The sequence below is a fragment of the Impatiens glandulifera genome, chromosome 1 (assembly GCF_907164915.1).
Source record: "Impatiens glandulifera chromosome 1, dImpGla2.1, whole genome shotgun sequence".
Taxonomy (NCBI): Eukaryota; Viridiplantae; Streptophyta; class Magnoliopsida; order Ericales; family Balsaminaceae; genus Impatiens; species Impatiens glandulifera.
In genome coordinates, this window is record NC_061862.1 from 72,904,054 (window position 1) to 72,927,032 (window position 22,979).

At 29.9% G+C, this 22,979-nt stretch overlaps 2 protein-coding genes across 2 annotated transcripts; one reads left to right on the forward strand and one right to left on the reverse strand.

Annotated features, from left to right (window-relative positions):
* Positions 1 to 1,427: 1,427 nt before the first annotated feature.
* On the reverse strand, positions 1,428 to 3,499 carry LOC124921514 (expansin-A13-like). The gene is made up of 2 exons (XM_047462187.1): positions 2,961 to 3,499; positions 1,428 to 1,982 (listed from the first exon to the last, which is right to left on the reverse strand). Exons 1-2 carry the CDS (start codon positions 3,479 to 3,481, stop codon positions 1,673 to 1,675), a joined length of 831 nt encoding a protein of 276 aa, XP_047318143.1. The 5' UTR covers positions 3,482 to 3,499; the 3' UTR covers positions 1,428 to 1,672.
* A 1,404-nt stretch (positions 3,500 to 4,903) lies between these two features.
* On the forward strand, positions 4,904 to 6,709 carry LOC124921515 (protein ALTERED XYLOGLUCAN 9-like). Its single transcript, XM_047462188.1, has 2 exons — positions 4,904 to 5,067; positions 5,187 to 6,709. The coding sequence occupies exon 2, from the start codon at positions 5,214 to 5,216 to the stop codon at positions 6,282 to 6,284; it is 1,071 nt and encodes a 356-aa protein (XP_047318144.1). The 5' UTR covers positions 4,904 to 5,067; positions 5,187 to 5,213; the 3' UTR covers positions 6,285 to 6,709.
* Positions 6,710 to 22,979: the final 16,270 nt, after the last annotated feature.

Here is a 22,979-nt window from a genome sequence, read left to right on the forward strand (position 1 = left end):
AATCAATGAGTTCTATAGCATAACATTTGTGGAAAAACTTTTTCCTTAAATGCGTACCCGAGATTGAGTTTACCATCAAAATCATTCATTGCGTCACCTCCATAGACGGAGCACACAAAAAGATATATAAAACATGAGACCAACCAATATTCAAATGGTACGAACCACTCTTAATGACGGACATTTCGGACATTTCGAATAAGAATCGACTAAAAGGTAACAAGCTTTGAGAACATGGGAGGGAAGGGAGGAAATAAATACTTGGTTAATCTTACAAATGCCTTTGAGCAAAATATAAAAAAAGTTTAAAATAAAATAATAAAGAGCACCAAGTAAACAATCTCCTTAATTGAATTGAACAAATTTAAAATGAAGCCAAAAATTAACCGAAATGATTAACTAAAGGACGTACGGTTTATAAAACTAATAAAAACGAATTCATCCGTGAACGATCAGACCGACTCGACCTATCATGGATATATATATTATAAATTTCGGTGATTATTTAATAATTAACTTTTTAACAATAAAATATATATAGTTGTCAAAAACAAATAAACACACTTATATTTATTTTCAAAAGCAAATTTTATGTAAACTTCTATTAGTTACTCTAATAATTTTTACAAATGAATAAATAGACAGATCAAATTTTACTTGACCAAATCGAAAAATAAACCAAAATCAATTGCTTAAAATTTTTTTAAACTGATTTCAACTGTGTTTAGTTATGCATTTCAATCTTTGATTCGATGAAGGTTTCTTCTCACCTTCAATTATTTGACTATACCCATGGTCCATGGATTCGAACCCTAACTCTCACTGGAGCTATTGTATTGTACGATCCGATCAGTCTTCGACTGTTGGCGACCTGCATACTCTCATTTCTGCAAATGAGAATCGCGGGATGGCACCTCACCCGTAATAAACTGCTCTTCTTCAGTGGAGCTCTCTTCATCACTCTCGCAGACTCGCAGTAGGTGTTCATCCACATGACAGATTCATCAAGTTATGGTGCTAGTTTAGTAGTATTGAGGGATTCAGTCAATTCATTGTTACCATTCTCTCCAGAATATGCTTCTGGCTTGGGATGCCCGAGCTTATAAACTCGATGTTGAATACAGAGGAGAAGAGATTGAAGATGAACGATATCACATTGTTAGATTGTGAGAGAGCAGTTTATCAAAGTAAACTATTGCGCAAATATGGTGGCCCTCTTTTGTTACTCGATATTAAATTGCTGAGTAAAAAATGTGGGAGATTATGTACAGTTGATGGGATGCATTACAATCAAGCTGTTTATGAAGCTTCTGTTCATGTAATGCTCAATGCATTGCTTATCGAATTGCATCAATCGATATAATGGATAAACTTGGCCTCTTCTGAGAAGGATTTTCCACTCATCTTTCGTCAACATTTGCTTAATATGTATGAATTTTGTGTTTAGTACAGAGAGACTTTTCAAAACAGGAATCATATAGAACCAACATTTCTCAAAGTCTAAAATTGCCAAGATCACAAAAGATACATCAATCATTCCAAAAATAAACCATTTAATCATATACATACATACCTTTCTATCTTCTCATGCCCATCAAAATGGGCTTGAATGGTTGGATTTGCGAGACTCTTTTAGTCATCATACATCCAATTGCGTGCTTAGGGTTGTTCCCTACGAATCAAATTGCTTCCCAAAAAAAGTCTGTCCAAAGCCCCAATTTTTAGGAGCAACATTGTAAGACGTGAGTGTAATCCCATCGCTCGAAGTAACCTCAAACGATAGAGGTTGGTTTTGCATATCCGCATTTAAATGCCAATTTTGCCCCCAATTCCTACCCATTGGAAGCCAACCTGTTCTTGATCCTTTAATCTTAACTGCCACTATATCGCCAGCTCCGGCAACATTACTGATCAATACTGATATAAATATACCTGAACCATCAATTGTGAATCTAATCTCCCCTTCCCTTCTGCATTTGATCCTAAATTAACAAAAAAAATACCAGATTAGTGGCTTGATTGATTTGGGTGATTTAGATTACATTTTAAACTACTCCAACATCCATAATCATTCCAATCTTAAAGCTTAATTTGATCATGTAATTCAAATAACATCACATCAAACAAGCCCTAAGTTAATTAAGGAGATGAAAAATGTAAAACACCCCTTAATCATATCTTTCAAATTATTAAGTAAGATATATTTTTACTATAAATAGTTCTAATTAAAGAGGATCATGACTGGGGGAGTCATGTTAAGATTAAAACCCTAGTAAAAAAGAGAGGAGGATTTTAGTAATTGATCCAAATAAGTACTTATTCTTATTACAACCCATATGAATCAAAGCCTTAATTTGATCTTGGATTATTTGAAAAACAAAGTAATTCTTATTAAATTACCTTGTTTGACTAAGTTGAAGAATTTATTAGTTTAGTTAGAGTTATTTGGAAAGAAAGTCATTAAGAGTATAAATAATGATTAAAGTGTCCTAATCATTAGTAAATTGTTTATAAAAAACTATAAGTTAATTGAAATTAGTCTCTCAATAATTGAATGGGAAAAGAAAATCATTTTATATGTCAAGGGTATTTAAGTCATTTAACCCAAAATGATCAAAAGAACCCTAATAAGCTAAGAGAAGGAAAACGTAAACAGCATTCAAAGAAGGAAAAGCTGATTCAAGTGTTCTTGTTTGAAAAATTAAACGATTTATAGAAACATTGAACCGATTAATATCATTTATTAGTGAAGATTACGCTAACCAAGGAAAATGGATTGCACCAGTCAATAAAAGGAAGATGATGATGATGATAATGGTGGTGGTGGGGCTAAAAGGCGCCATAAGCTAACTTCAGTACTTTAATAAAGCAGTGTGAACAATAACCGTAAGAAATTGAACATAGATCATCAATGGCAACTTATGGTGCAAGCTAGAAAATGAAATAAGGAATCATTATACCTTCGGTACTCAATCGGCATATTTCCAGCCTTCCAGATAGCAATTTTCTCAAAAACTTCAATCGGAAGAACGAAATGACTGTTGGGCCAATTACAATGTCCGCCTCCGTCGGCCGTAAATCCATAGTTAGGCGCGCAGAAATTAGTAGCCGTCACGATAATGGAAGTTCCTGGTATACACCAGCGGAGATCTTCCACACACTTGACCTCGAAGCAAGCACCGCAGATCTGGCCGCGATCGAAGAGCGCCGTACTCATTCCCGCGGTCGCGAGGCCGTAACCGGTCTTGAGTAGGTCTCCATAACCGCAGGCGCCTCCGAAGGCGTCCCGTGGATCAGCAGCTGCGTAGTAAGTGGCGTGCGCTGGTTTCCAATCGGTATATGATGAGGCATCTGAGGAGGAAGACAAGGAAGAAGATGGAGTGAGATTTGTTGAGGAATAGTGAGCAGCTTCCGCCATTGATGATGATAATGTGAAAGCTAACAAGAGCAGGTAGTAGTGTATTGGACAATAATACCGCATTTTTAGAAAGAGAATGTAGAGAGAGAAAGTGATGAACATTGGTTTTTGAAGTTCAGGGAAAAGAAAGAGACAAAGGTTGAAGAAGGGAATCTATACACACCTCATTTTTACGAAAATACCCCCTTTCGATTCTACAATTACATAATTATGTAATTTCAAATTCACCATTTTCTTAATTAATAAATTAACCACTTAAAAGCAAAGAGTTTATAATAAATGATACGCATGTAAGGTTCAACAATTTATATTCAAAATAAAATTTACTTTATATTATTATTATTTGTATGGATATAAAATTATTTTTTTAAAATAAGATATAAATAATAATTAAATTATCAATCTCAGAGATAAATTTGTTTCAAATTTACTTGTACTAAATTATTTTAAAAAAACAAAACAAAAATATTCAAGACATAATAAAAAATAAAAAATGGTGATTAATGACGAAGCTTATATTTATTTATACATAAGAAAAAACACACCGACAATCCTTGCCCGCAGATCAAGGTATTTTTACCTTAAAAGAACCGACGGCTATGATCGCCTCATCTCTTACACGACTGTTATTTTGCATTCAATTTGGTGTTTTTTTTTTTCTTTTATTATTATTATTATTATCAAAATGTTAATAAACTGTTGTTTTTGTGTAAATTGTGGTTTTATTGAAAAATCAATTAAAATCTGTTAAGCAAATACGTCCGTAGTTTGTAATTACAAGTGATTTTTCTCAGAATGTTAATATGTCTTGATTTCATCATAGTTCTATTAGAAAATTAATAAACATATAAATATATAATATCACCTATATATTTATTTATTTTTTATTTTATAAGTGTTTTAAATTTATTTTTTAATAATAATATAAAATATTAATATATTAAAATATATATAATAATATTTTTAAAAAATTATTTACATAATTTAATTAAATATTTTTTTTATAGAAAATATAAAATAACTATGCCCGCGAAAATTTCTTAAAATCGGACAAAAAATAATAGTAAAAAAAATTCTTAAAAGTAAAATGAAGCAAAAATGATAAATGCGTGCACGATCAGACTTTGTAATCTCGATTAGTAAAGTCATATTAATCACCTAACAAAATATTTATTTTGAGCTTCTTCTTCTGAATCTCATTTTGGATGCTGGTTAATTAATTAATAATGATAATTTGTCTTCAAATTTATATAAGAATAATTAATGATAAAAACTCACATTTTCAATTAAAAAAACTTGATGTATGAATTATCATTAGAATTAATTTTAATCATTAATTTATAATAAAATATAAGTATGAATTTGGATTATATTTTTTATAAATAATATTTTTTTTTAAATTATAATTTTATAAATAAATTTTAAAAAAAATATATATATATATATATAGATGAAGAAATAGTTCGGTTGTCGCTCATCATTTCAGTTTCGTCTGTTGTGCAGTTACCATCACAGTCGGATCTCTCTTCTTTCTCTCTCTGAATTCATCAACGAAATATTCTCTCTAATGATCTTCGATGATTCATCTCTGCTGAAACATTCATCTAATGATCTTTGTAGATTCATCTCCTTCCCGTGATTCGCTCAAGGTAATCTATCTATCTATCTATCTTATCATCAATCATTCGATTTGAGCAATTGATCCATACATACGCACACTGGAACCCTAATTTCTCTCGGATGTGACTGCTTCCGCGATTCACTGCAGCTTTTATAAGTTTATATAGAACGAGAAATGTTAGGGGCCGTCCAGCTTGGACTGTTGGCGGCCTGCGTGGTTTTATTTGTACCGATGGGATTAGCGGGATGGCATTTGAGTCGAAATAAAGTACTCTTCTTCAGCGGAGCTCTCTTCATCACCCTCGCGGTAGGTGTTCATATAACTCCTTATTTTTCTTCAATTACCAGTTTTGTTTCGTCAGTTTCGTCGATTTCCGCAACAGACAGTCGCGAATCATGTATTTCTTTGCTTCACGACATTGTATACGATGTTAAATCCATAGTCAATACTCAGAATATTTCGAATAATAATAGCGCATCTTGGAATTGGGAAAAGTCTTCGTTCATCGACGCCTGTGAATTTCAGAAATTAAGTCGGTCTGATGCTTCAGATCTACTTAATGGATCATGGATAGTTGTTGCCGGCGATTCACAGGCACGATTGATTGCTATTTCTTTGTTGAATTTGGTTCTAGGTCAGGATGAGATGGTTTCCGTTAGGTTAGATTTGTTTAAACGACATAGCAATTATCAGATCATAATAGATTCGATTGGGATCAAATTGGATTTCATTTGGGCTCCTTATTCGACGAATCTAACTGATTTTGTGGTTGATCTTAAGCGGAATAGAATTTACCCTGATGTGATTGTGATGGGAGCAGGGTTGTGGCATATGCTCCATATGACAGATTCATCAAGTTATGGTGCTAGTTTAGTATTATTGAGGGATTCAGTCAATTCATTGTTACCATTCTCTCCAGAATTTGCTTCAGGATCAGTTTCTTCTAGATCCCCACACATATTCTGGATTGGGATGCCTGAGCTTATAAACTCGATGTTGAATACGGAGGAGAAAAGAGAGAAGATGAACGATATCACATTGTTAGATTATGAGAAAGCAGTTTATCGAAGTAAACTACTGCGCGAATATGGTGGCCCTCTTTTGTTACTCGATGTTAAACTGCTGAGTAAAAAATGTGGGAGATTATGTACAGTTGATGGGATGCATTACAATCAAGGTGTTTATGATGCTGCTGTTCATGTAATGCTTAATGCTCTGCTTATTGAATCTCATCAGACATTATGATCTATGAAGATTAAGGATCTTCACTATTTTTCAACAATCGACTTCAGCAGCATCAAGGCTATTTCTTACCAGGTTCCCTCTAATCGATTTTCTAGTACTAAATGTGTTCTTTGATGATATTCTATATACATGCACACATGTTGTATTTTAGAGAAGGAAATGCTCAATTTTTACATCTAGTTTTGCTCTGTTTGATACAAAGATAAGATACAAGGATTGTTAATTGTATATCTTTGAGATGAAAGTTTAGTAGTCACTTAGAATTTTTTTTGTAGTAAATTTGAGTTTTGTTATTTGCCCTCTAGGTGTTGAAGGAAAATCTAAATCTGTAATCTGTAATGGTTGATCTTAATACTTTGTCTCAATAAACCGACCTACCTGAATTCTGTAATGAATAATAGTTAATGAGTATGTTTAGTCTTGGATATCTCAGTTATAAGATGTGGGGATTAAATCATTCAGTCATCTATGATTTATAATAGTCCTAAAGTGTTATTTGACTCTTTTGGAGTACAACTAATTCAATTAGTCCCGCTTGCTAAAGAATATAACCCGTAAACACATTTAACCAATTTAACTAAACATTACGCCTATATAAACGTATTAAGTGTTATTAAATTTATAGGTTATGTATAAATGTATATACATATTTTTGTTATTTGGCTCATCAAATGGTTCTACACAAATATAATATATATATATATATATATATATATATATATATATATATATATATATATATATATATATATATATATATATATATATATATATTTATATATATATACATATATTTATATATATATATTTATATATATATATATATATATATATATATTTATATAGATGTTTAAATGAGTCATTTTATCAAGTTAATTGAGCTTAATTTTATTTTTGATATTATCTTTTTAACTCCAACAAGCTCTTCCATTCTGCATCCGATCCTAAATAACATGAAGAAAAAGAAAGTGTCAAATTGTTTGATGTTGTGATTTTTACTAATACCTTGTTCTTTTGAGTCATTTTAAAAAATTTATACAAAATTAAATTTTTGATCAACCACTCTCAACAATCATATTACTCATTTTATTAACTAAAATATTAAAATATCATTTATTTTAATTTTTTATTTATTTATATATATCAATATCTTTTAAAGTATTTTTATTAAAAATAATTACCACCTCTTCAAAATCATTAACCATCATTAATTTTTTCTTCTTTTCGGAATGAGTTTTTTTTTTTTTAAACTTAGAGGGAGAAAAAAAATGATGATTGGTGATGATTTTAAAGATGTAATGATTATTTTTTGTAAAAAAATTTAAAGGTAATGATATATATAAATTTAAAAAAATAATAATTTAAAATAGAGATATTTTAGTATTTTGGTTAATAATTTAAGTGATGGGATGGATAAAAAAGAATTAAAGTGATGTTTAATTTTGTATAAAAAAAATTAAAAATCCATAACTTAATTTTTAAAAAAAATCCCAATTCGGCCTAAGAATCATCCAGTTACATCTTACAAGGGTTTGATTGCAGTTATTTCAGATTATTACTATTTAATTAACTATGAGTTTTTAAATCACAAAATATTTTCTATTTTTCTTAAACTTTATTTATTATAAAATATTAAAAATAATGATAAAATGGTCATTTAAACTAAAAATCCAAATTATTTGAATATGTACATTAATTTTTTTATATGCATATTTATAAAAAAGAAGTGGTTTCTTATTATATAATTAAAAGTGTAATGTTATATTAACATATAATGAGTGATATAGGAGAGAATTTGGGAGAGGGGTAGATAATTATGTGTCATTATATCACTGATTGAAAAAATGATAAAATGTTTGGAAAGAGATAAATTTTGTTATTTTTTCGGCTAATTATATTGCTCACGTCATTCTCTTTAAAATTCTTTCAATTTTCCTCCCTCGATCGTTTCTCTATTTACATTTTGAACCGCATGGATATCTCTTTAAATATTTTTTTTTTAAAATTGTGTTTAAGGAAAGAATTTCTCTAGCTTGGATATCTCTTTAAAAAAAATTAAAAAATTGTGACTGAGGAAAGAGAATTAAGTCAATCAGGCCTTTATTAGCAAGTAGGGGTGGTCAAAAAATCAGTTCTGAAAGACCCGATTCGTTGATCCGGCCGATTTGATCCGAAAAAATCCGTATTCGATGAATCGGATTCGGATATCGATCCGATCCAATATTTTTACCGGATTTTCGGATCGGATACGGATCAGGCAAAAAAGATTTCGGATATCCGAAGCCGATTCGGTGATTTTAAAAGTGTATTAAATAAACAAACCCAAACAAAAATATTATTAAATAAATACAAACCTAACAAAAAATCTCTCTCTTCCTATATTTTCCTTCCCGTTTCTCTTTAAAAATCCAAATAAAAATATTATTAAACAATTACAAACTAAACAAAAATCTATCTCTTCCTTTCTTCTCTTCACAAACCCAAACAAAAATACAAAATTTCCCACTTCCTTATGTTTTCTCCCATTTTCCTTTACAAACTCACAAACTCAAACAAAAATATATCTCTTTCATTTGTTTTTCTTCCCATTTCCCTTTAAATATGTTTTTGAATCTGTTCTCAAATCGTTATTATTCATAACTGAAATCCTTAATAGAATAATTTCATTTTTCTAACATATGAAAAAAATTTAAAATATGAAAAAATCGGATCGGCGGGTATCCGGCTGACCGATCCGATCCGGTATTTTCGGATCGGATAATGGTCGGATACCGGATCGGATACGAATCGCAATTTTTGAAAAAAATAGAGGCGAATATCCGATCCGAAATACCGGATCGTATCCGATCCGTAGGTTTGGCCACCCCCTATTAGCAAGAACGATAACTGCTTTTCAGAAGGTCTTAAATTTTATTTTTAAATAATTTTACCATTTTTTAAAGAAGATATATAATATATTAGCATTAAATTTAATAAATATAATTTAACTAGTTAATTAAATGTCTTTCATTAGTGATTCAGTAAAAAAAAAATTCAGTGATTAAAATGTCTATCATTAATGATTTAGATAAAAATTTCATTGATATGAAGTTTATTTTGAAGAGTTGACTTAATTTAGATATATTAAATATTGTGTCTGTTTAAGAATTATTTTTTTATATTCAAAACATGTACATTCAATAATTTACAAATTAATTTTAAAATATTTTATTAAGTACAAAATAATAATACATGTAAACAAAAATATCATATTAGTGTTAATATTAGTCATATGTAATTGCTTCTAAAAAAAATATATATATATATATATATATATATATATATATATATATATATATATATATTCTGGACACATGTGTAAATTACTAGAAAATATGTTAATATTGCTATTTTTTACTAGACATATATATTTGTAGTATTGAACTCATTTAATCTAAAATATTATAGGATTTTGTCTAACCGTTTAGGTATATTTGATTTTATTTATACTTTATTCATTACAACTATTTAATAATATATTTATATGCAAAATGATGGTATGCTTATCAAAACATAGTTTTGAAATTTGGTCTCGTTATCAACCCCGGTGAAGGTACTGAGTCACTTGGTTATTGGGTCAAGTTTGGTAAAAACATAATCAATTGATTCAAGTAAAAGATTGAGTTTGAGGTCAACGAAGGAATTTGTTATTCTTAGTGTCTAAAACTAAAAATAGGTAAACTCAATAAAAACAAAATAAAATAAAAAAAAATAAAACTAAGAGAATGAAAAGTGAGAAAGAAAATAAGTTTTTATTTATAAAAAAAATATGATAAATCTATTGGTTAACCCGAATTGCTGGATTTCATAACTATGACGGAAATTATTATAATAAATACACCACATAAAAATGGGCTGATAGGAGGAAATGTGGTCAATATTATTGTACTTGATTTTAATATTGATCAACTACAATTTATTTCTAATTAAGTTGTTTTATTATAAACATGTCTTATTTATCTAAATTTTAGTTATTTCTGTACAATAAAAAATATATATATTTGAATTTACGCTATGATTTTAAACTTTTTTAGATGATTCTCAATTAATTAGCAGACAGTACTAAATAGGTTTAAAATTCTATTAATTTTAATTTCGTTGGAGGGTTAAAATTTGGATCACAATTTCATTGGGTAAATAAATAAAGCCCTAGCTGAAGCCCATTTATGTGAGAAATTGGGCTACGATGCCCAATTGAGAAAATGAAAGGAAAATTTTAAACCGTTAACCGTGTATATACAGAAATGATTTGAAAATTATGTATTTAAGATTAATACGGTCAAAATCTTGAGTTTATTTACAATTATTTCTCAATTGTAAACTCGTTAAAATCTAGAATTTATTTGAAATCATGAAAGTTTAATTTGAAAAATAATTAGTTATATATTATCGTTATTTATATATATAATTAAGTATTTTATATTTAGTCAATTTATATATTTAAATATAAAATTAATTATAAAATAATAATGCGTAAATAACATTATAAAAAAATTTTATTTATAAAATTAATTATATTAATTTATTTATTTGAATAAATAATAATATTTTTTATTTATAAATATAAATTTGTTTATTTAAGTAAAGTCGTATCAAATCGTAAAATTGAAACTATTTATAAACTCGTAAAATTTTATTATCATAAATTTAAAATCGTAAAAGATTACATAAAATCAGACTCATTAAACTTACGTGAAATAATAAAATTGATAAAATTGTAAGAATTGATTCAAAATTTTAACAACCATTACTTGGGACACCATTACTTGGGACTGTTTATGTTCCAAGTTCATGATATATTAATATTGTTTGAAGTATTTTTATCAAAAATAAATCTCTACATTTTTTAAATTATCATTCATCTTTATTTTTTAAATAATCTAATTTATTTAAAAAATACAATATAAAAAATATTTATGATTGATTATTAGAGATGGTTTAGTTTGAGTATTTAAATATAATTAATTTATTTTATAAATATTGGTTGATAGTAATTTTGATTTTTTTTTATAAAAGACCTTAGAATTTTATTTACTCAATTTATAAATTTTAAAATAATTATTTTAAATAAATAAATCCAAAATAACTAAAATTAAGGTCAAATCATGATTATATAATTAATTATAATAATTATTGTATTAATTCAATCTCAATTAATTAAAACAAATGTCAAAAATAAAATAATTTGAGAAAAATATTGTATTAATTTTATCCTAAATTAATTTTAAGGACTAAAATAAATAATTTGATATAAATGTTGTATCAAATTTATCCCAAATTAATTAATTATAACACCACAGTGAGATTGAAGAAAAATCAATTTCCAACAAATCTAAGGCTAAAAAAGATGCCAAAATCAAAAGAAATCAGTGTAACATACCACACAACCATCGAATGAGGCATGATGCTTAATAACAAGCTGCGTCACCCGCTGCAACGGAAGAAAGACGTGTTCGCGAAGTAGTGAATCGATTAACGCACGTCTCAACGTTGTTAGCCCGAACATGGACGGAATGCCAAACGCAACGGACCGTTGACGAAACGCTGTGCCCAAACACACGTTTGCATTTCGACCTAAAACAATGACGTTTCAAGCCTGGATTGTCGTATTTCTCGCGAAGAACATAATGACGAATGGCTGAAACTTTTGATTTTTTAAAAGTGGAACTCGATCGATACTCAACCAAATGCAGTGATTCAAAGGCTAAAATGATCCCTTTAACATGGTTATCATTTTTCGCTTGCGAGCATAGAGGGAACAATGCCATAATCCAATAAGAATGATCGAATACAGACAAAAGTCATTAATGGAATTTTGTCTGAATTTTGATCAACTTGGTTGATGAACTAACTTAAGGAGGCTATAAATAGCTCTCCTTTGGCAAAATTAAGGCAAAGATCATAATCATAAGCCCTCGATCCACTTCAAAAAAATATCCGCCATTAAAATTTTCAAATTTTTCTTAAAATTTTTGAAATCTTGCGTAAGGCCTTAAATCTCAGTTCTGGATAATCAAAAAGTTTCTAAAAGATTCCATGAGTGTTCTTCAACTCATTGTAAACTTTAATTCATGTTAATTCAACTTATGAATTCAAATTGAAATTTTCATATTTCAGTTCAGTCAGTCTTGAATATTGCTTGATTGTTCAATTTCTTGATTTGAAAACGATCTTAAGATCATTTCTAACATTTCTGTTGAACTAAATTCAAGTGAATCAAACTAAATAAAAAACACCCGAATTTAATTTCAAAATTGAGTTTTTGTTCTTGAGTTCCAACTCTCGAATTATACTTTGAAAACTTTCGTAACATCTTCTAAATGATGTTATGAATGGTTTTTTTATCAATTCTAATCGGTTTTAAGCATGTTTTCTTAAAAACTAAGATTTCAAAAAAAAATGAAAAAAATTCAGTTCTTGAATACATAGGGTTCTTGTTTTAGTTCCTTTTGATTCTATTAAGTATAAGAAATCTATTGGTAAGCTCATTATACTCAAGTGAATCTTAAAAATCAAAGTCCCAATTTTTGCCTAAAAACTGTTCCAATCAAATGGAACATCTTCTCGATCGAATGATGCATCGGGATATTATTAAGAATGATCATTGGGACTAGATGAAGCTCCCCATATCTTCGGATTAAAGAATAAAGGATCCAATCAAAATCATCAACATGTATGATGTTATTGATAGCCGACCGAGAAATCTCGGCCCGACTGAGGATCCCCTACATCTAACCGAGTAATCTTGGAGTCCGACCAAGAATCATGCACCCGACCGAGGGACTTTAGTTTGGGATTGATTTTCGACCGAGAAAACAAGCCTAACATGGTTTTCAACCGAGAAATCCCGCACCCGACCGAGAAACTTTAGCATGAGATTAATTTTCCACCAAGAAAACAAGCCCGACGTCACATGATTTTTGACCGAGAATTCCTTACACCCGACCGAGAAATCCTAGCCTCAACTGAGTAATTGTAGAACCCGATTGAGGATCCCCGCATCCGACCGAGGAGACCGGTCTTAGGGCCTGTTTGTTTGAGATTTTAAATTTTAAAATTGCTTTTTTAATTAGAAGCCCTAAACTATTTTCTAAAAAATCCGAAAACATTAGAAAACAATTTTAAAATATTTTTAGAATATCTTCATGAAAAATATTTTGATAAAGGTCTGTTTGAATTTATTTTTTAAATTTTAATGTCTTAAACTAATATTTTTTACATACTTTCCTCAATAATTATCGACATCAATCGCATTTACTAACATTTAAATATTATTTTATAATTTTAAATATAAGAAAAAAAATATGCATGTTAAGAACTTGAAAATTAATTTGTTAAATAAAATGTAATAAAACCAAATTTTCAAAAAAACCAAGATTTTATGAAGTAGAGACCATTCTTTAACGAGTACAGAAGTTATAGTGCGAAAGCTTTTTCCGAGTATCATCATCAAACACCGAACTTAAAAGAATTTCTGATTAAATATACGTTTATATATCTATACAAATTATTTTATTGATTTTAAATTAAAATCTAATTAACGAGTTTTTCATTAAATAAATAGCCTTTTAAGTTAATTATTTTTAATTAATTTAAAAATGAGATTTTCTTAAATTAAATTATAATTTGATTATTAAATCTAAAAATATAATTTAAATTTGATAAAAGAATTAATTATTATTATAATTAAATTAGAAAATTTTCGAATATCGAATTTTTCCGGGACAAATGATTTTTAGGGGTTAGAAAGGATATTTATCAATATATAATAATAAAATATATATTTTCAAAATAAAAAATATTTTAATATTTTAATTTATTGAATGAGGTGATTTGATTGATTATATTGTATTTTTTGAATAATTAATTATAAACATTAAAATCCTCTAATATTATGAGCGAGAAACAAAATATATCTTAATAAAATGAAATATCATTTGTTGAGTAATATTAAATTTTAATAAATTTTATGTGTTATAATTGAAAAATTAAAAATAATATGAATTTTTACTATATTTATAAATTAAAAAATTGTTAACAAACAAACCTAATATATTTAAATTTCATTCAACTGTTTTTATATCAGAAATATGTTGTAACCCGTAAAAAAACATTTAGTTCCATTTAAAATCGATTTGTGTGTTATGATTTTTTTTTAAAAAATATTATTTTAAAATATTTTAAATAATTCCTGATAGTTTTTGAAATTAATCATAAAAATAATTAATTTTTATTCAAATTTAAATAATTCGGGATTTTTTTATAATCAAATTACAATTTGGTTCTTTTTAGAATTTCGTTGTTCAATCACTTGGTCCTGTTTAGTATTGATGAGAATAAAAGTCCAGGTCCTGATGGGTTTAATGCACAGTTCTTTAAAGACAATTGGTCGGTTGTGGGTAAAGATGTTACTGATCCCGAAAACTGCGGTACCTGAGAAAGTACAAGATTTCAGACCAATTTCCTGCTGCAATGTGATTTATAAAATAATTTCAAAAATCATATCTAAACGTTTAAAAATATAATAGGAAAAATAATAAATCTTAATCAATCTGCATTCATCCCCGGTAGGACAATCTCTCATAATATTCTTCTAATGCAGAGCCTATTAAAAGGCTACAGGAAAAATAAAATATCCCCGAGAGTGGCTTTGAAAATAGATATCAAGAAAGCTTTCGACTCTGTTAGATGGGAACCCATTCGAGACTTTCTAGTTGTTTCTGATTTTCCTATGATTTTTATCGATTAGATTATGCAATGCGTTTCATCATCCTGCTTTGTTGTTAGCGTCAATGGAGTCAACGGAAGCTATTTCAAGGGTGAAAACGGGGTAAGGCAAGGGGACCCCCTCTCTTCTTACCTTTTCGTAGCTATCATGGCGATCTTTGAGAGCATCTTCGCGATGTTCCGAAAGAATCGTCCATACATCTTTCACCCATTCTGTGAGGTAGAGGAGGTAACACATTTATGCTTTGCTGAGGACTTGTTCATTCTAGCGCACGCAGACGTTGATTCCATTAAAACTATTAGGGCTGCACTAATGTTCTTTTCTGAAGTAACAAGTTTAACTATTAATGAAAGCAAAAGTGTGGCATTTTATGGAGGCGTGAAGGACGAAACAAAGCAGGACATATTCAACATCATGGGCATCAAGGAAGGCAGCTTTCCCATAAGGTACTTAGGAATCTCGTTAACTGCGAAGCAGATCGAGATCTCACACTGCAAGCTGCTGATTGAAAAGGTAAAAAGCACGATATCTTATTGGACAGCGAAAAAACATTCTTATGCAGGGAGGGTCGAACTTATCAAAACTGTGGTTATGTGCATAGTTGGCTACTGGGCACAGCAAATGGTCATTCCAAAGAAGGTAATGAAGGAAATCGACACGCTGATGAAAAACTTTATCTAGGGTAGTAGTGGAAGAGGAGGAAAAAAAGTCAAATGGACCGCTCTCTGCAAACCGAAGGACGAGGGAGGCATCGACTTAAAGAACTGTATCGAGTGGAACAAGGCTCTAACCTCCAAGCATCTATGGACTTTGAAGCGCAATCAGGAGTCACTATGGATCAAATGGGTGCATATGAGGTTTATGAAACACGAAACCAACATCTGGAATTGCAAAATTCACGAAGGTATGAGCTGATCTTTGAAAAAGATTCTTAAACTAAGAAGCGATATTGCAGATATTTATGACATCCGACTAGGGGACGGGAAATGCACTCTATTCTGGCACGACCCTTGGTTTGAAAACCAGCATATCATCGATAAGGAGGAGTTTCAAAATACCCGTATTAGAAGATACTACGCAAAAGCGAAAATCAGAGACATCAAAGACGGGAATTGGAACTTGCTCTTGAGAAAATTCCAGAAGGAAAGAGGATACTTGATCATATAAGTAACATACAACTACACGACAGACCAGATATTCATGAATGGAAAGTTGAGGACAATGGGAAGCTGGTATTGAAGAAAATATGGGAGGTAATTTGGGAAAAAGCACAGAAAGTAGAATGGGCTCCTCTTGTATGGTCAACGAAGATTATCCCTCGACACCAGTTCATCCTATGGCTCGCCTTCTAAGAAAGACTCAGCACTCGTGATCGTATCAGCAAGTATATGAGCATCCTGGACGCGGGCTGTCTTCTATGCATAGGAAATGAAGAAACCATATATCACATATTTGGGAGCTATTGTATTGCTTCGGAGCTTTGGGACAAATTTTATAAAAGCCTGGAGCTGATTAGTTTCTCGAGCGAATGGAATGAAATCAAAAAAGCAACACTACTCAAAGCCAAGGGAAATAGATTTATAACAAGCGTGTTCAAGTGCGGCTTTGGAGCAGTGGTGTATAACATTTGGTAAGAACGGAATGCAAGGGTATATGGCAGAACCCATAGGAGCGTTGACGAGTTATGGAAAGATATTGTATCGGATTACAGCGCCCTCGCGAGAACGTGGAGAGGAATTTCAAGCACGAAGCAGAACTGAAATATCTGTAGGAACTAGAGTTTACCGTTTTTTAAACTCACTAGAATTGAAAGCATTGTAAACAGATAATCCATTTACGTTTTTAGCTTTTTAGCTTTTATTCAGAATGTTACGACTTCAAAATCATTCTAGGCCTGTCTAGAATGACCTCTTAAACTCGTGGGTTTTTTCCCGTTTTTGGGAATTTTTAATGAAATGACGCTAAGTCGTTTTTCCCAACAAATTCGTTGTTTAAATTAATTAAAAATAATTAATTTAAAAGATTATCTTTTTGAAATATAGTCATTAATTAATTTTTGAAAATCAATAAAAATGACATACGTGTACAAACGTAGTAGTTAGAGTTTCATTTTAATTCGTAGTTTGGCGATACTCAGGAAAGGGTTTTCGCGCTTCATCCTCTGTATCCTTTTGATAATTGTCTCTACTTATAAATTTGATTTTCGAAAATCAATTGTATAACGTTTTATTTTAATCGATTATTCTTCCGGTCTTAAGCATGCGTAGGTTTTAGAGTTATTTAAAGAATTTTAACAAGAATTATTTAAATACTGATACAGGTTGCTAATGACAACTCAGGGAGGAAAATATATATACCTAAAGAATATTAGTTTAAAAGGTATTAGGGTTTAAAAATAAATCATAAATGAGCCTTTGTCAAAATATTTTTTGTGGAAATATCTCAAAAATATTTTGAAATCATTTTATAAATTTTTGGGATTTTTAGAAAATGGTTTGAGATTCCAAAATTATCAAAATAATTTTGGAGTTTGAAAATGAGAACCAAACTGGCCTTAGGACCGGTGTCCTAGGTGGATTCATTTTATCGGCCGATGGCTAATAGCCTTCGGTCCTAGGTTAGGAGCCTCTCGGTCAGGGCTCATAATCCTCGGTCAGACTTCTCGTTCCCGGCTGAAAAACATCGGTCTGTGTGTTAAGGACTCTCGGTCTTTAGCTAGAATTCTCGTTTGAGTGCCAAAATTATCGGTCGGACCTTTCAGTTCTAAGTGGAACTCATCAGTCATGGGTTCGGGAGTTCTTGATTGGGTACGAAACTCCTTGGTCCTAGGTTTGACTTCTCAGTCATGGCTGAAAAGTCTTGGTTTGGGTGCTAAGGACTCTCGGTCATGGGCTAGAATTCTCGGTCGGGTGCCAGAATTCTCGATCGAACTTCTTGGTATTAGGTGTAAGTCATCGGTCTTAGGTTTGGGAGTTCTTAATTAGGTGCGACACTACTCGGTCCTAGGTCTGAATTCTCGGTCTCTAGAGAAAGTCATCAGTCATGGGTTCATGAGTTCTTAGTTGGGTGCGAGACTCCTCGGTCATAGTTTTGACTTCTCGATCGGATGTAAAAATCCTCGGTCGGACATCTCGGTCCTAACTGAAGAACATCGGTCGGACCTCTTGTACCTAGGTTAAATTTCTCGATCGGACCTCTCGGTCCTCAAGAACATCAAAATTACAGGTTTTAAAATTTTGATGAAGACTTATATTCTTCGATCCACGGGTCTGGTTAGATTCACAAAGCTCCTAGGAACATTTAGAATATCATTCCAAGGTATCAATCGACCTAGGTGATGATCAATTCGTTCAAAACAGTTTGTAGCCAAAAATCATGTTGTTGGTTTTAAAGTTGTTTTGAAGTGTAAGGAGTTTGTCAATAACTTTTTTATACTTCATATACTTAATTGGTATAAAAACAAGAACATTGGTTGTTCGTTTGGACCAATTCAAGAACTCAAAATTTTCAATTATTTTGAAAATTTTGATTTTGATCAAACATGATCGGGATATGTCAAACATGATTCAAATAGTCGCCTAACATTATTAGAAAATGTTGGAAAGCTTTTTAACCTGTTGTTCTTGAGGATTAACCCAAAAATAATAAACCCGGTTTTTGGATTTTTAAAATTCAAATTTGGGTTTTTCTGTTTAAGGTTGATTGATTGATTCTAACCTAAACAGAAAGCTTGAAAATGATCCTATGATCAATTTTCAATCCTAAAATCCAACAACCAGACAATATACAAACTTGTGAAACTTGAAATATAAAAAATTTAAATTCAAACTAGAAGTATGAATTAAAGGGTGATTGGAAGCATACCAAAGATTGAAGACCACTCCTTAGAACTTAGGGAGACTTTTGGAATGTATGGATTCAAGTTATAAGGCATCATGCAAAGATTTCGAAAATTTTGAAAGCTTGAAGCTTTAGTAGCGGATTTCTGATTTTCTTTGATTTGAAGTTGGAGATTGAATCTCTTGGCTTTGGAATTGTTGAGGGCTTCAAATGAATCGAATTAGACAAAATCCATTAATGATATTTTTGGTTGTTCTTCATCCAACTTGCCGAAATAGGCATAATCAATGCTATAGATGTAGGAGAAATGATCACCGAAGTATGGTGATCATTTCAGCCTTTGAATCAGCCGAGATGGTTGACTATAGGCAAAGTTCCATCTTTGAGAAATCAAAGATGTGACTCGTTCTTATCCTCCAGCGATCGCGAGAAAGAAGACAACTGGGGTTCAAAACGATGTTGTTTTAATTGTAAACACGGACGTGGAGCGTTCTGTCATCCTTCCGTCGTGATTCGCGCGTTCTGTTAGTGTTTCAGCTAACATGCGTTAGTTGATTCACTGCTACACGAGCACACATTCCTTCGGCTATAGTGGGCTACGCGGATGCGTCTGGGGCGTTCGATGAAAATCCAATGCCTATCCGTTGGACGCAGTTTCGGCTGTAGCTTTTTTCTAAGGTTTCGGCTACACCCGATTGCGTTTTTATTTATTATTTTTAAACCTTAAGGGTTTATTTTGAAATAAATTTTTCTTTCACCCTTTTGGCTTTAATTTTTATCTTTTAATATACACAAAATATTAAAAATATATATGACAGATATTTTGCCAATTTGTTTTTTTTTATATATATTTTTGATTTAAATAAATAATTTTTGGGATGAAATGGGTACCTCATTTCATCCTAAATTATTTATTTTAATTCCTTAATTTTTTTTCTAAAATTATTTTGAGATAAAATGAGTACAACATTTATCTCAAATAATTTTATTTATTTTATTTTGTCATTTTTCTTAATTAATTAGGTTTTAATTATCATAATAATTAATTTAATTAATTGTTTTAATTAGGTTTTGACATTGGGGTTAATTATTTTGATTTTATAAATTGAGTGAGTAAATTTTTAGTGCTTACAACGTTAAGAATTTTATTTTTATTATGAATCAGACCCAAATCTAATTTCAGACTCAACAGTGTTTTCAAACTACCCTTTATGTTATTTATTTTTTATAAGTTAATGTAGTCCATAACTTATAGTATAACTCCAAAATACATTAAGAAATAGTTTAACTTCAAAATTGCTATAAATTGTACATATGTATTTATTACTGTATGATCGTGTATGATCTTCATAACTTATAGTATAACTCCAAAATACATTAAGAAATAGTTTAACTTCAAAATTGCTATAAATTGTACATATGTATTTATTACTGTATGATTGTGTATGATCTTCTCCTTAATAACATTATGTATCAATATTAAAAATTATAAATATAAAAAATACTTATATAATAATATAATATATAAGCTTTTTTAATTTTAAAGAAAGAAAAATCCTAATGGGGTCGACTTTGTTTGTTGATGAAGATCACAGACCTACTGGAACAGCTTTTTCCTTTTAACATTAGCCTATTTATAAATATTTTTATCCTTTTTTGTTGTGATAAATTAAGAGCTTGTTTGATATGGTTATTTGGGATTTTTTATTAGTTTAAGAAATATATATTTGATAAAAAAAATATATATATTTGAGTTATGATCTATTCTTAAAATAAAAATATGTTCAGATTTCAAAGTTGAAATAGATTACTATGGTAGATGACGAGTGGAATAATGAATGATTTAATCTAAAAATAAAAATTAATAAAAGAAAATTAACATCAAACTACTTTTATTATTATCTTATCATTACATTTTCTATATTTGTTCATTAGTATCTTATCATTTGTTATTATTGTTATAAAATATGATAATTTTAATTAAATCATTTTTTTTTACATTTGACAAAAAGAAAAATCAAAAAATGATTGAAGAGAGACAAAATCAAACAATCAAACAAGCTCTTAAACTTTGAGAGACATGCCATTAGAGTTAGACAGGAGCTTTAATTTCCCGTCTCTACCAGAAATCACATCTCCAGAAATCTCAATATACTATACAAAAGAAGACAAACAAACAAAAGCAGAAGATCCAAAAGAAATCTCCATAAATAAATAAATAAATGAAAAAAAGATAAGGAAAGTTTGTGGTCCTAAAAATTTCTGTGTTATCCAATATTTTTTTTTGGGTTCATTCATAAATTTCTTAATCTAAATATTATCATTTCACATAATAAGGATTGGGTTTTAGACTGTTTTCTATGTTGTTTTTTAAATATTAATTTATTATTATTCTAATAATTAAATCACTTATTTAATATTTATATTCTTTTAAAAGTTCATCCAACTCTTTTTGTTGATGTTTAACGACAAAAACAGTACAAAACGAATCCTACAATATCACCAAAAACAAAACGATGAATAACGGGAGAGAAAACAATAACGAAAATAAAATTTTAACCATCATAAAAAAATTGAAAAAATGGTGTTTTTTAATGAGTGATGAGGTCCTCAAGAAGATTAATGTATTCCCGAGTTGTCTTAACTTATTTTATCAACGAGACTTTCTCAATCGTATAATAAAATCGTTGTCGAGTAAAAATATTGATTGAACGTGATTAAGGTATGAAATAAGGTTCATTTCAGCCAAATGGTCCACCATAACATGATCGGGAAGGACTCATTGGCTCAAAATAATTGTGAACGGGTCTCATAGCAACTCACGATTAGTTTCGACATTACTTAATAAATACCTATCATTTTACAAAGTGAACTTCATATCGTTGTCATTCATTTACAATGAAAAAAAAGTGATGTTACGTCTCTACCTTTTCGTAACAAATTATGCATTAATTCGTCATAATACACCATTTCTTCATGTATCTATTATCCGTACTTGTCATTTTATTAAAAAAACGAGACATTAAAATGAAACTTAGAGTCTCACAACTTCTCTCATATAAAATCATGCGGGACAATTTCCGCAGTACAACAATGACTAACCTTAAAATAATATATGTTTTTGACAAACGTAAGATATCACGAGAAAAATGATTCACCACCTATACTCCCAAAGAATCTAACACACTTCTCAAAAAAAATGATTTTTGGTCATCCAACAATGATCCGATCGCTGATATTACCCAACAAAAATGTGTCTCCCCATTTTATAAGTTGAACATAAATAGAGAATCTTCCCACCACAATATCCATTTATTAGAACAAGTCGTTCAAAGCAATTGAAATCTCACCCAACGTGAGTAAATAATTTGTATCTACACAATCATAAATTACGTAAATTCTTAACAATTCCTAGCTTAATTCATCATCTAAAATATCAAAATATTGTCACTTTATTTTATTAAATTTAAGTTTTAAATATAAAAAAAATTATTTATTCATTCTTAAAAAGTCTCTAAGAACCCACTTTTGTATGAACTAAAATTTTCAAAATCTCCAAGAAAAATTTCTTCTATCGGAAGTGCTCAACTAAGAATTTTTAGAATTGTGTTCGCCTTAATCGGGATGATGGCAGTGTGGTTCAAGGACAAAATCAAGTTCATCAAGAAGCTATCACTTATTATCGGGACTTTATTGGTATGAGAAAGGAGTTCAAATCAGATTGTCATTAGGAAGGTGACATAGGAGGACAACCGAAAGATCAGTGAGATTGTTACTACTGATGATATCAAATGAACATTGTTTTGTATGAAGGGTGATAAAAGCCGTTAAGAGGGTTTCAATGTTACTTTTTTCAAGGAAAACTGAGGTATTGTTGGACAAAGTGTTAGTGAAGAAGTCATGGAGTTCTTCTGGAACCGAAAGATGCTCAAACAATGGAATGCTATTTTTCTAAACCATATACCGAAGAACTTCACACCCAAAAGGATTTAGGATTATCGACCCATTTCTTGCTATGACGTTATTTATAAAATCATTTCCAAAATAATTTCTAAACATTTTAAAACTATTATTTCAAAATTAATTTG

Bases quoted from the DNA above. Each gene is read 5' to 3' on its own strand.
- LOC124921514 (XM_047462187.1), bottom strand. From the start codon at position 3,481: ATGCGGTATTATTGTCCAATACACTACTACCTGCTCTTGTTAGCTTTC. The intron at 1,983-2,960 runs GTATAATGATTC...TTGTTAATTTAG, and splicing joins ATGCCGATTGAGTACCGAAG to GATCAAATGCAGAAGGGAAG.
- LOC124921515 (XM_047462188.1), top strand. From the start codon at position 5,214: ATGTTAGGGGCCGTCCAGCTTGGACTGTTGGCGGCCTGCGTGGTTTTA.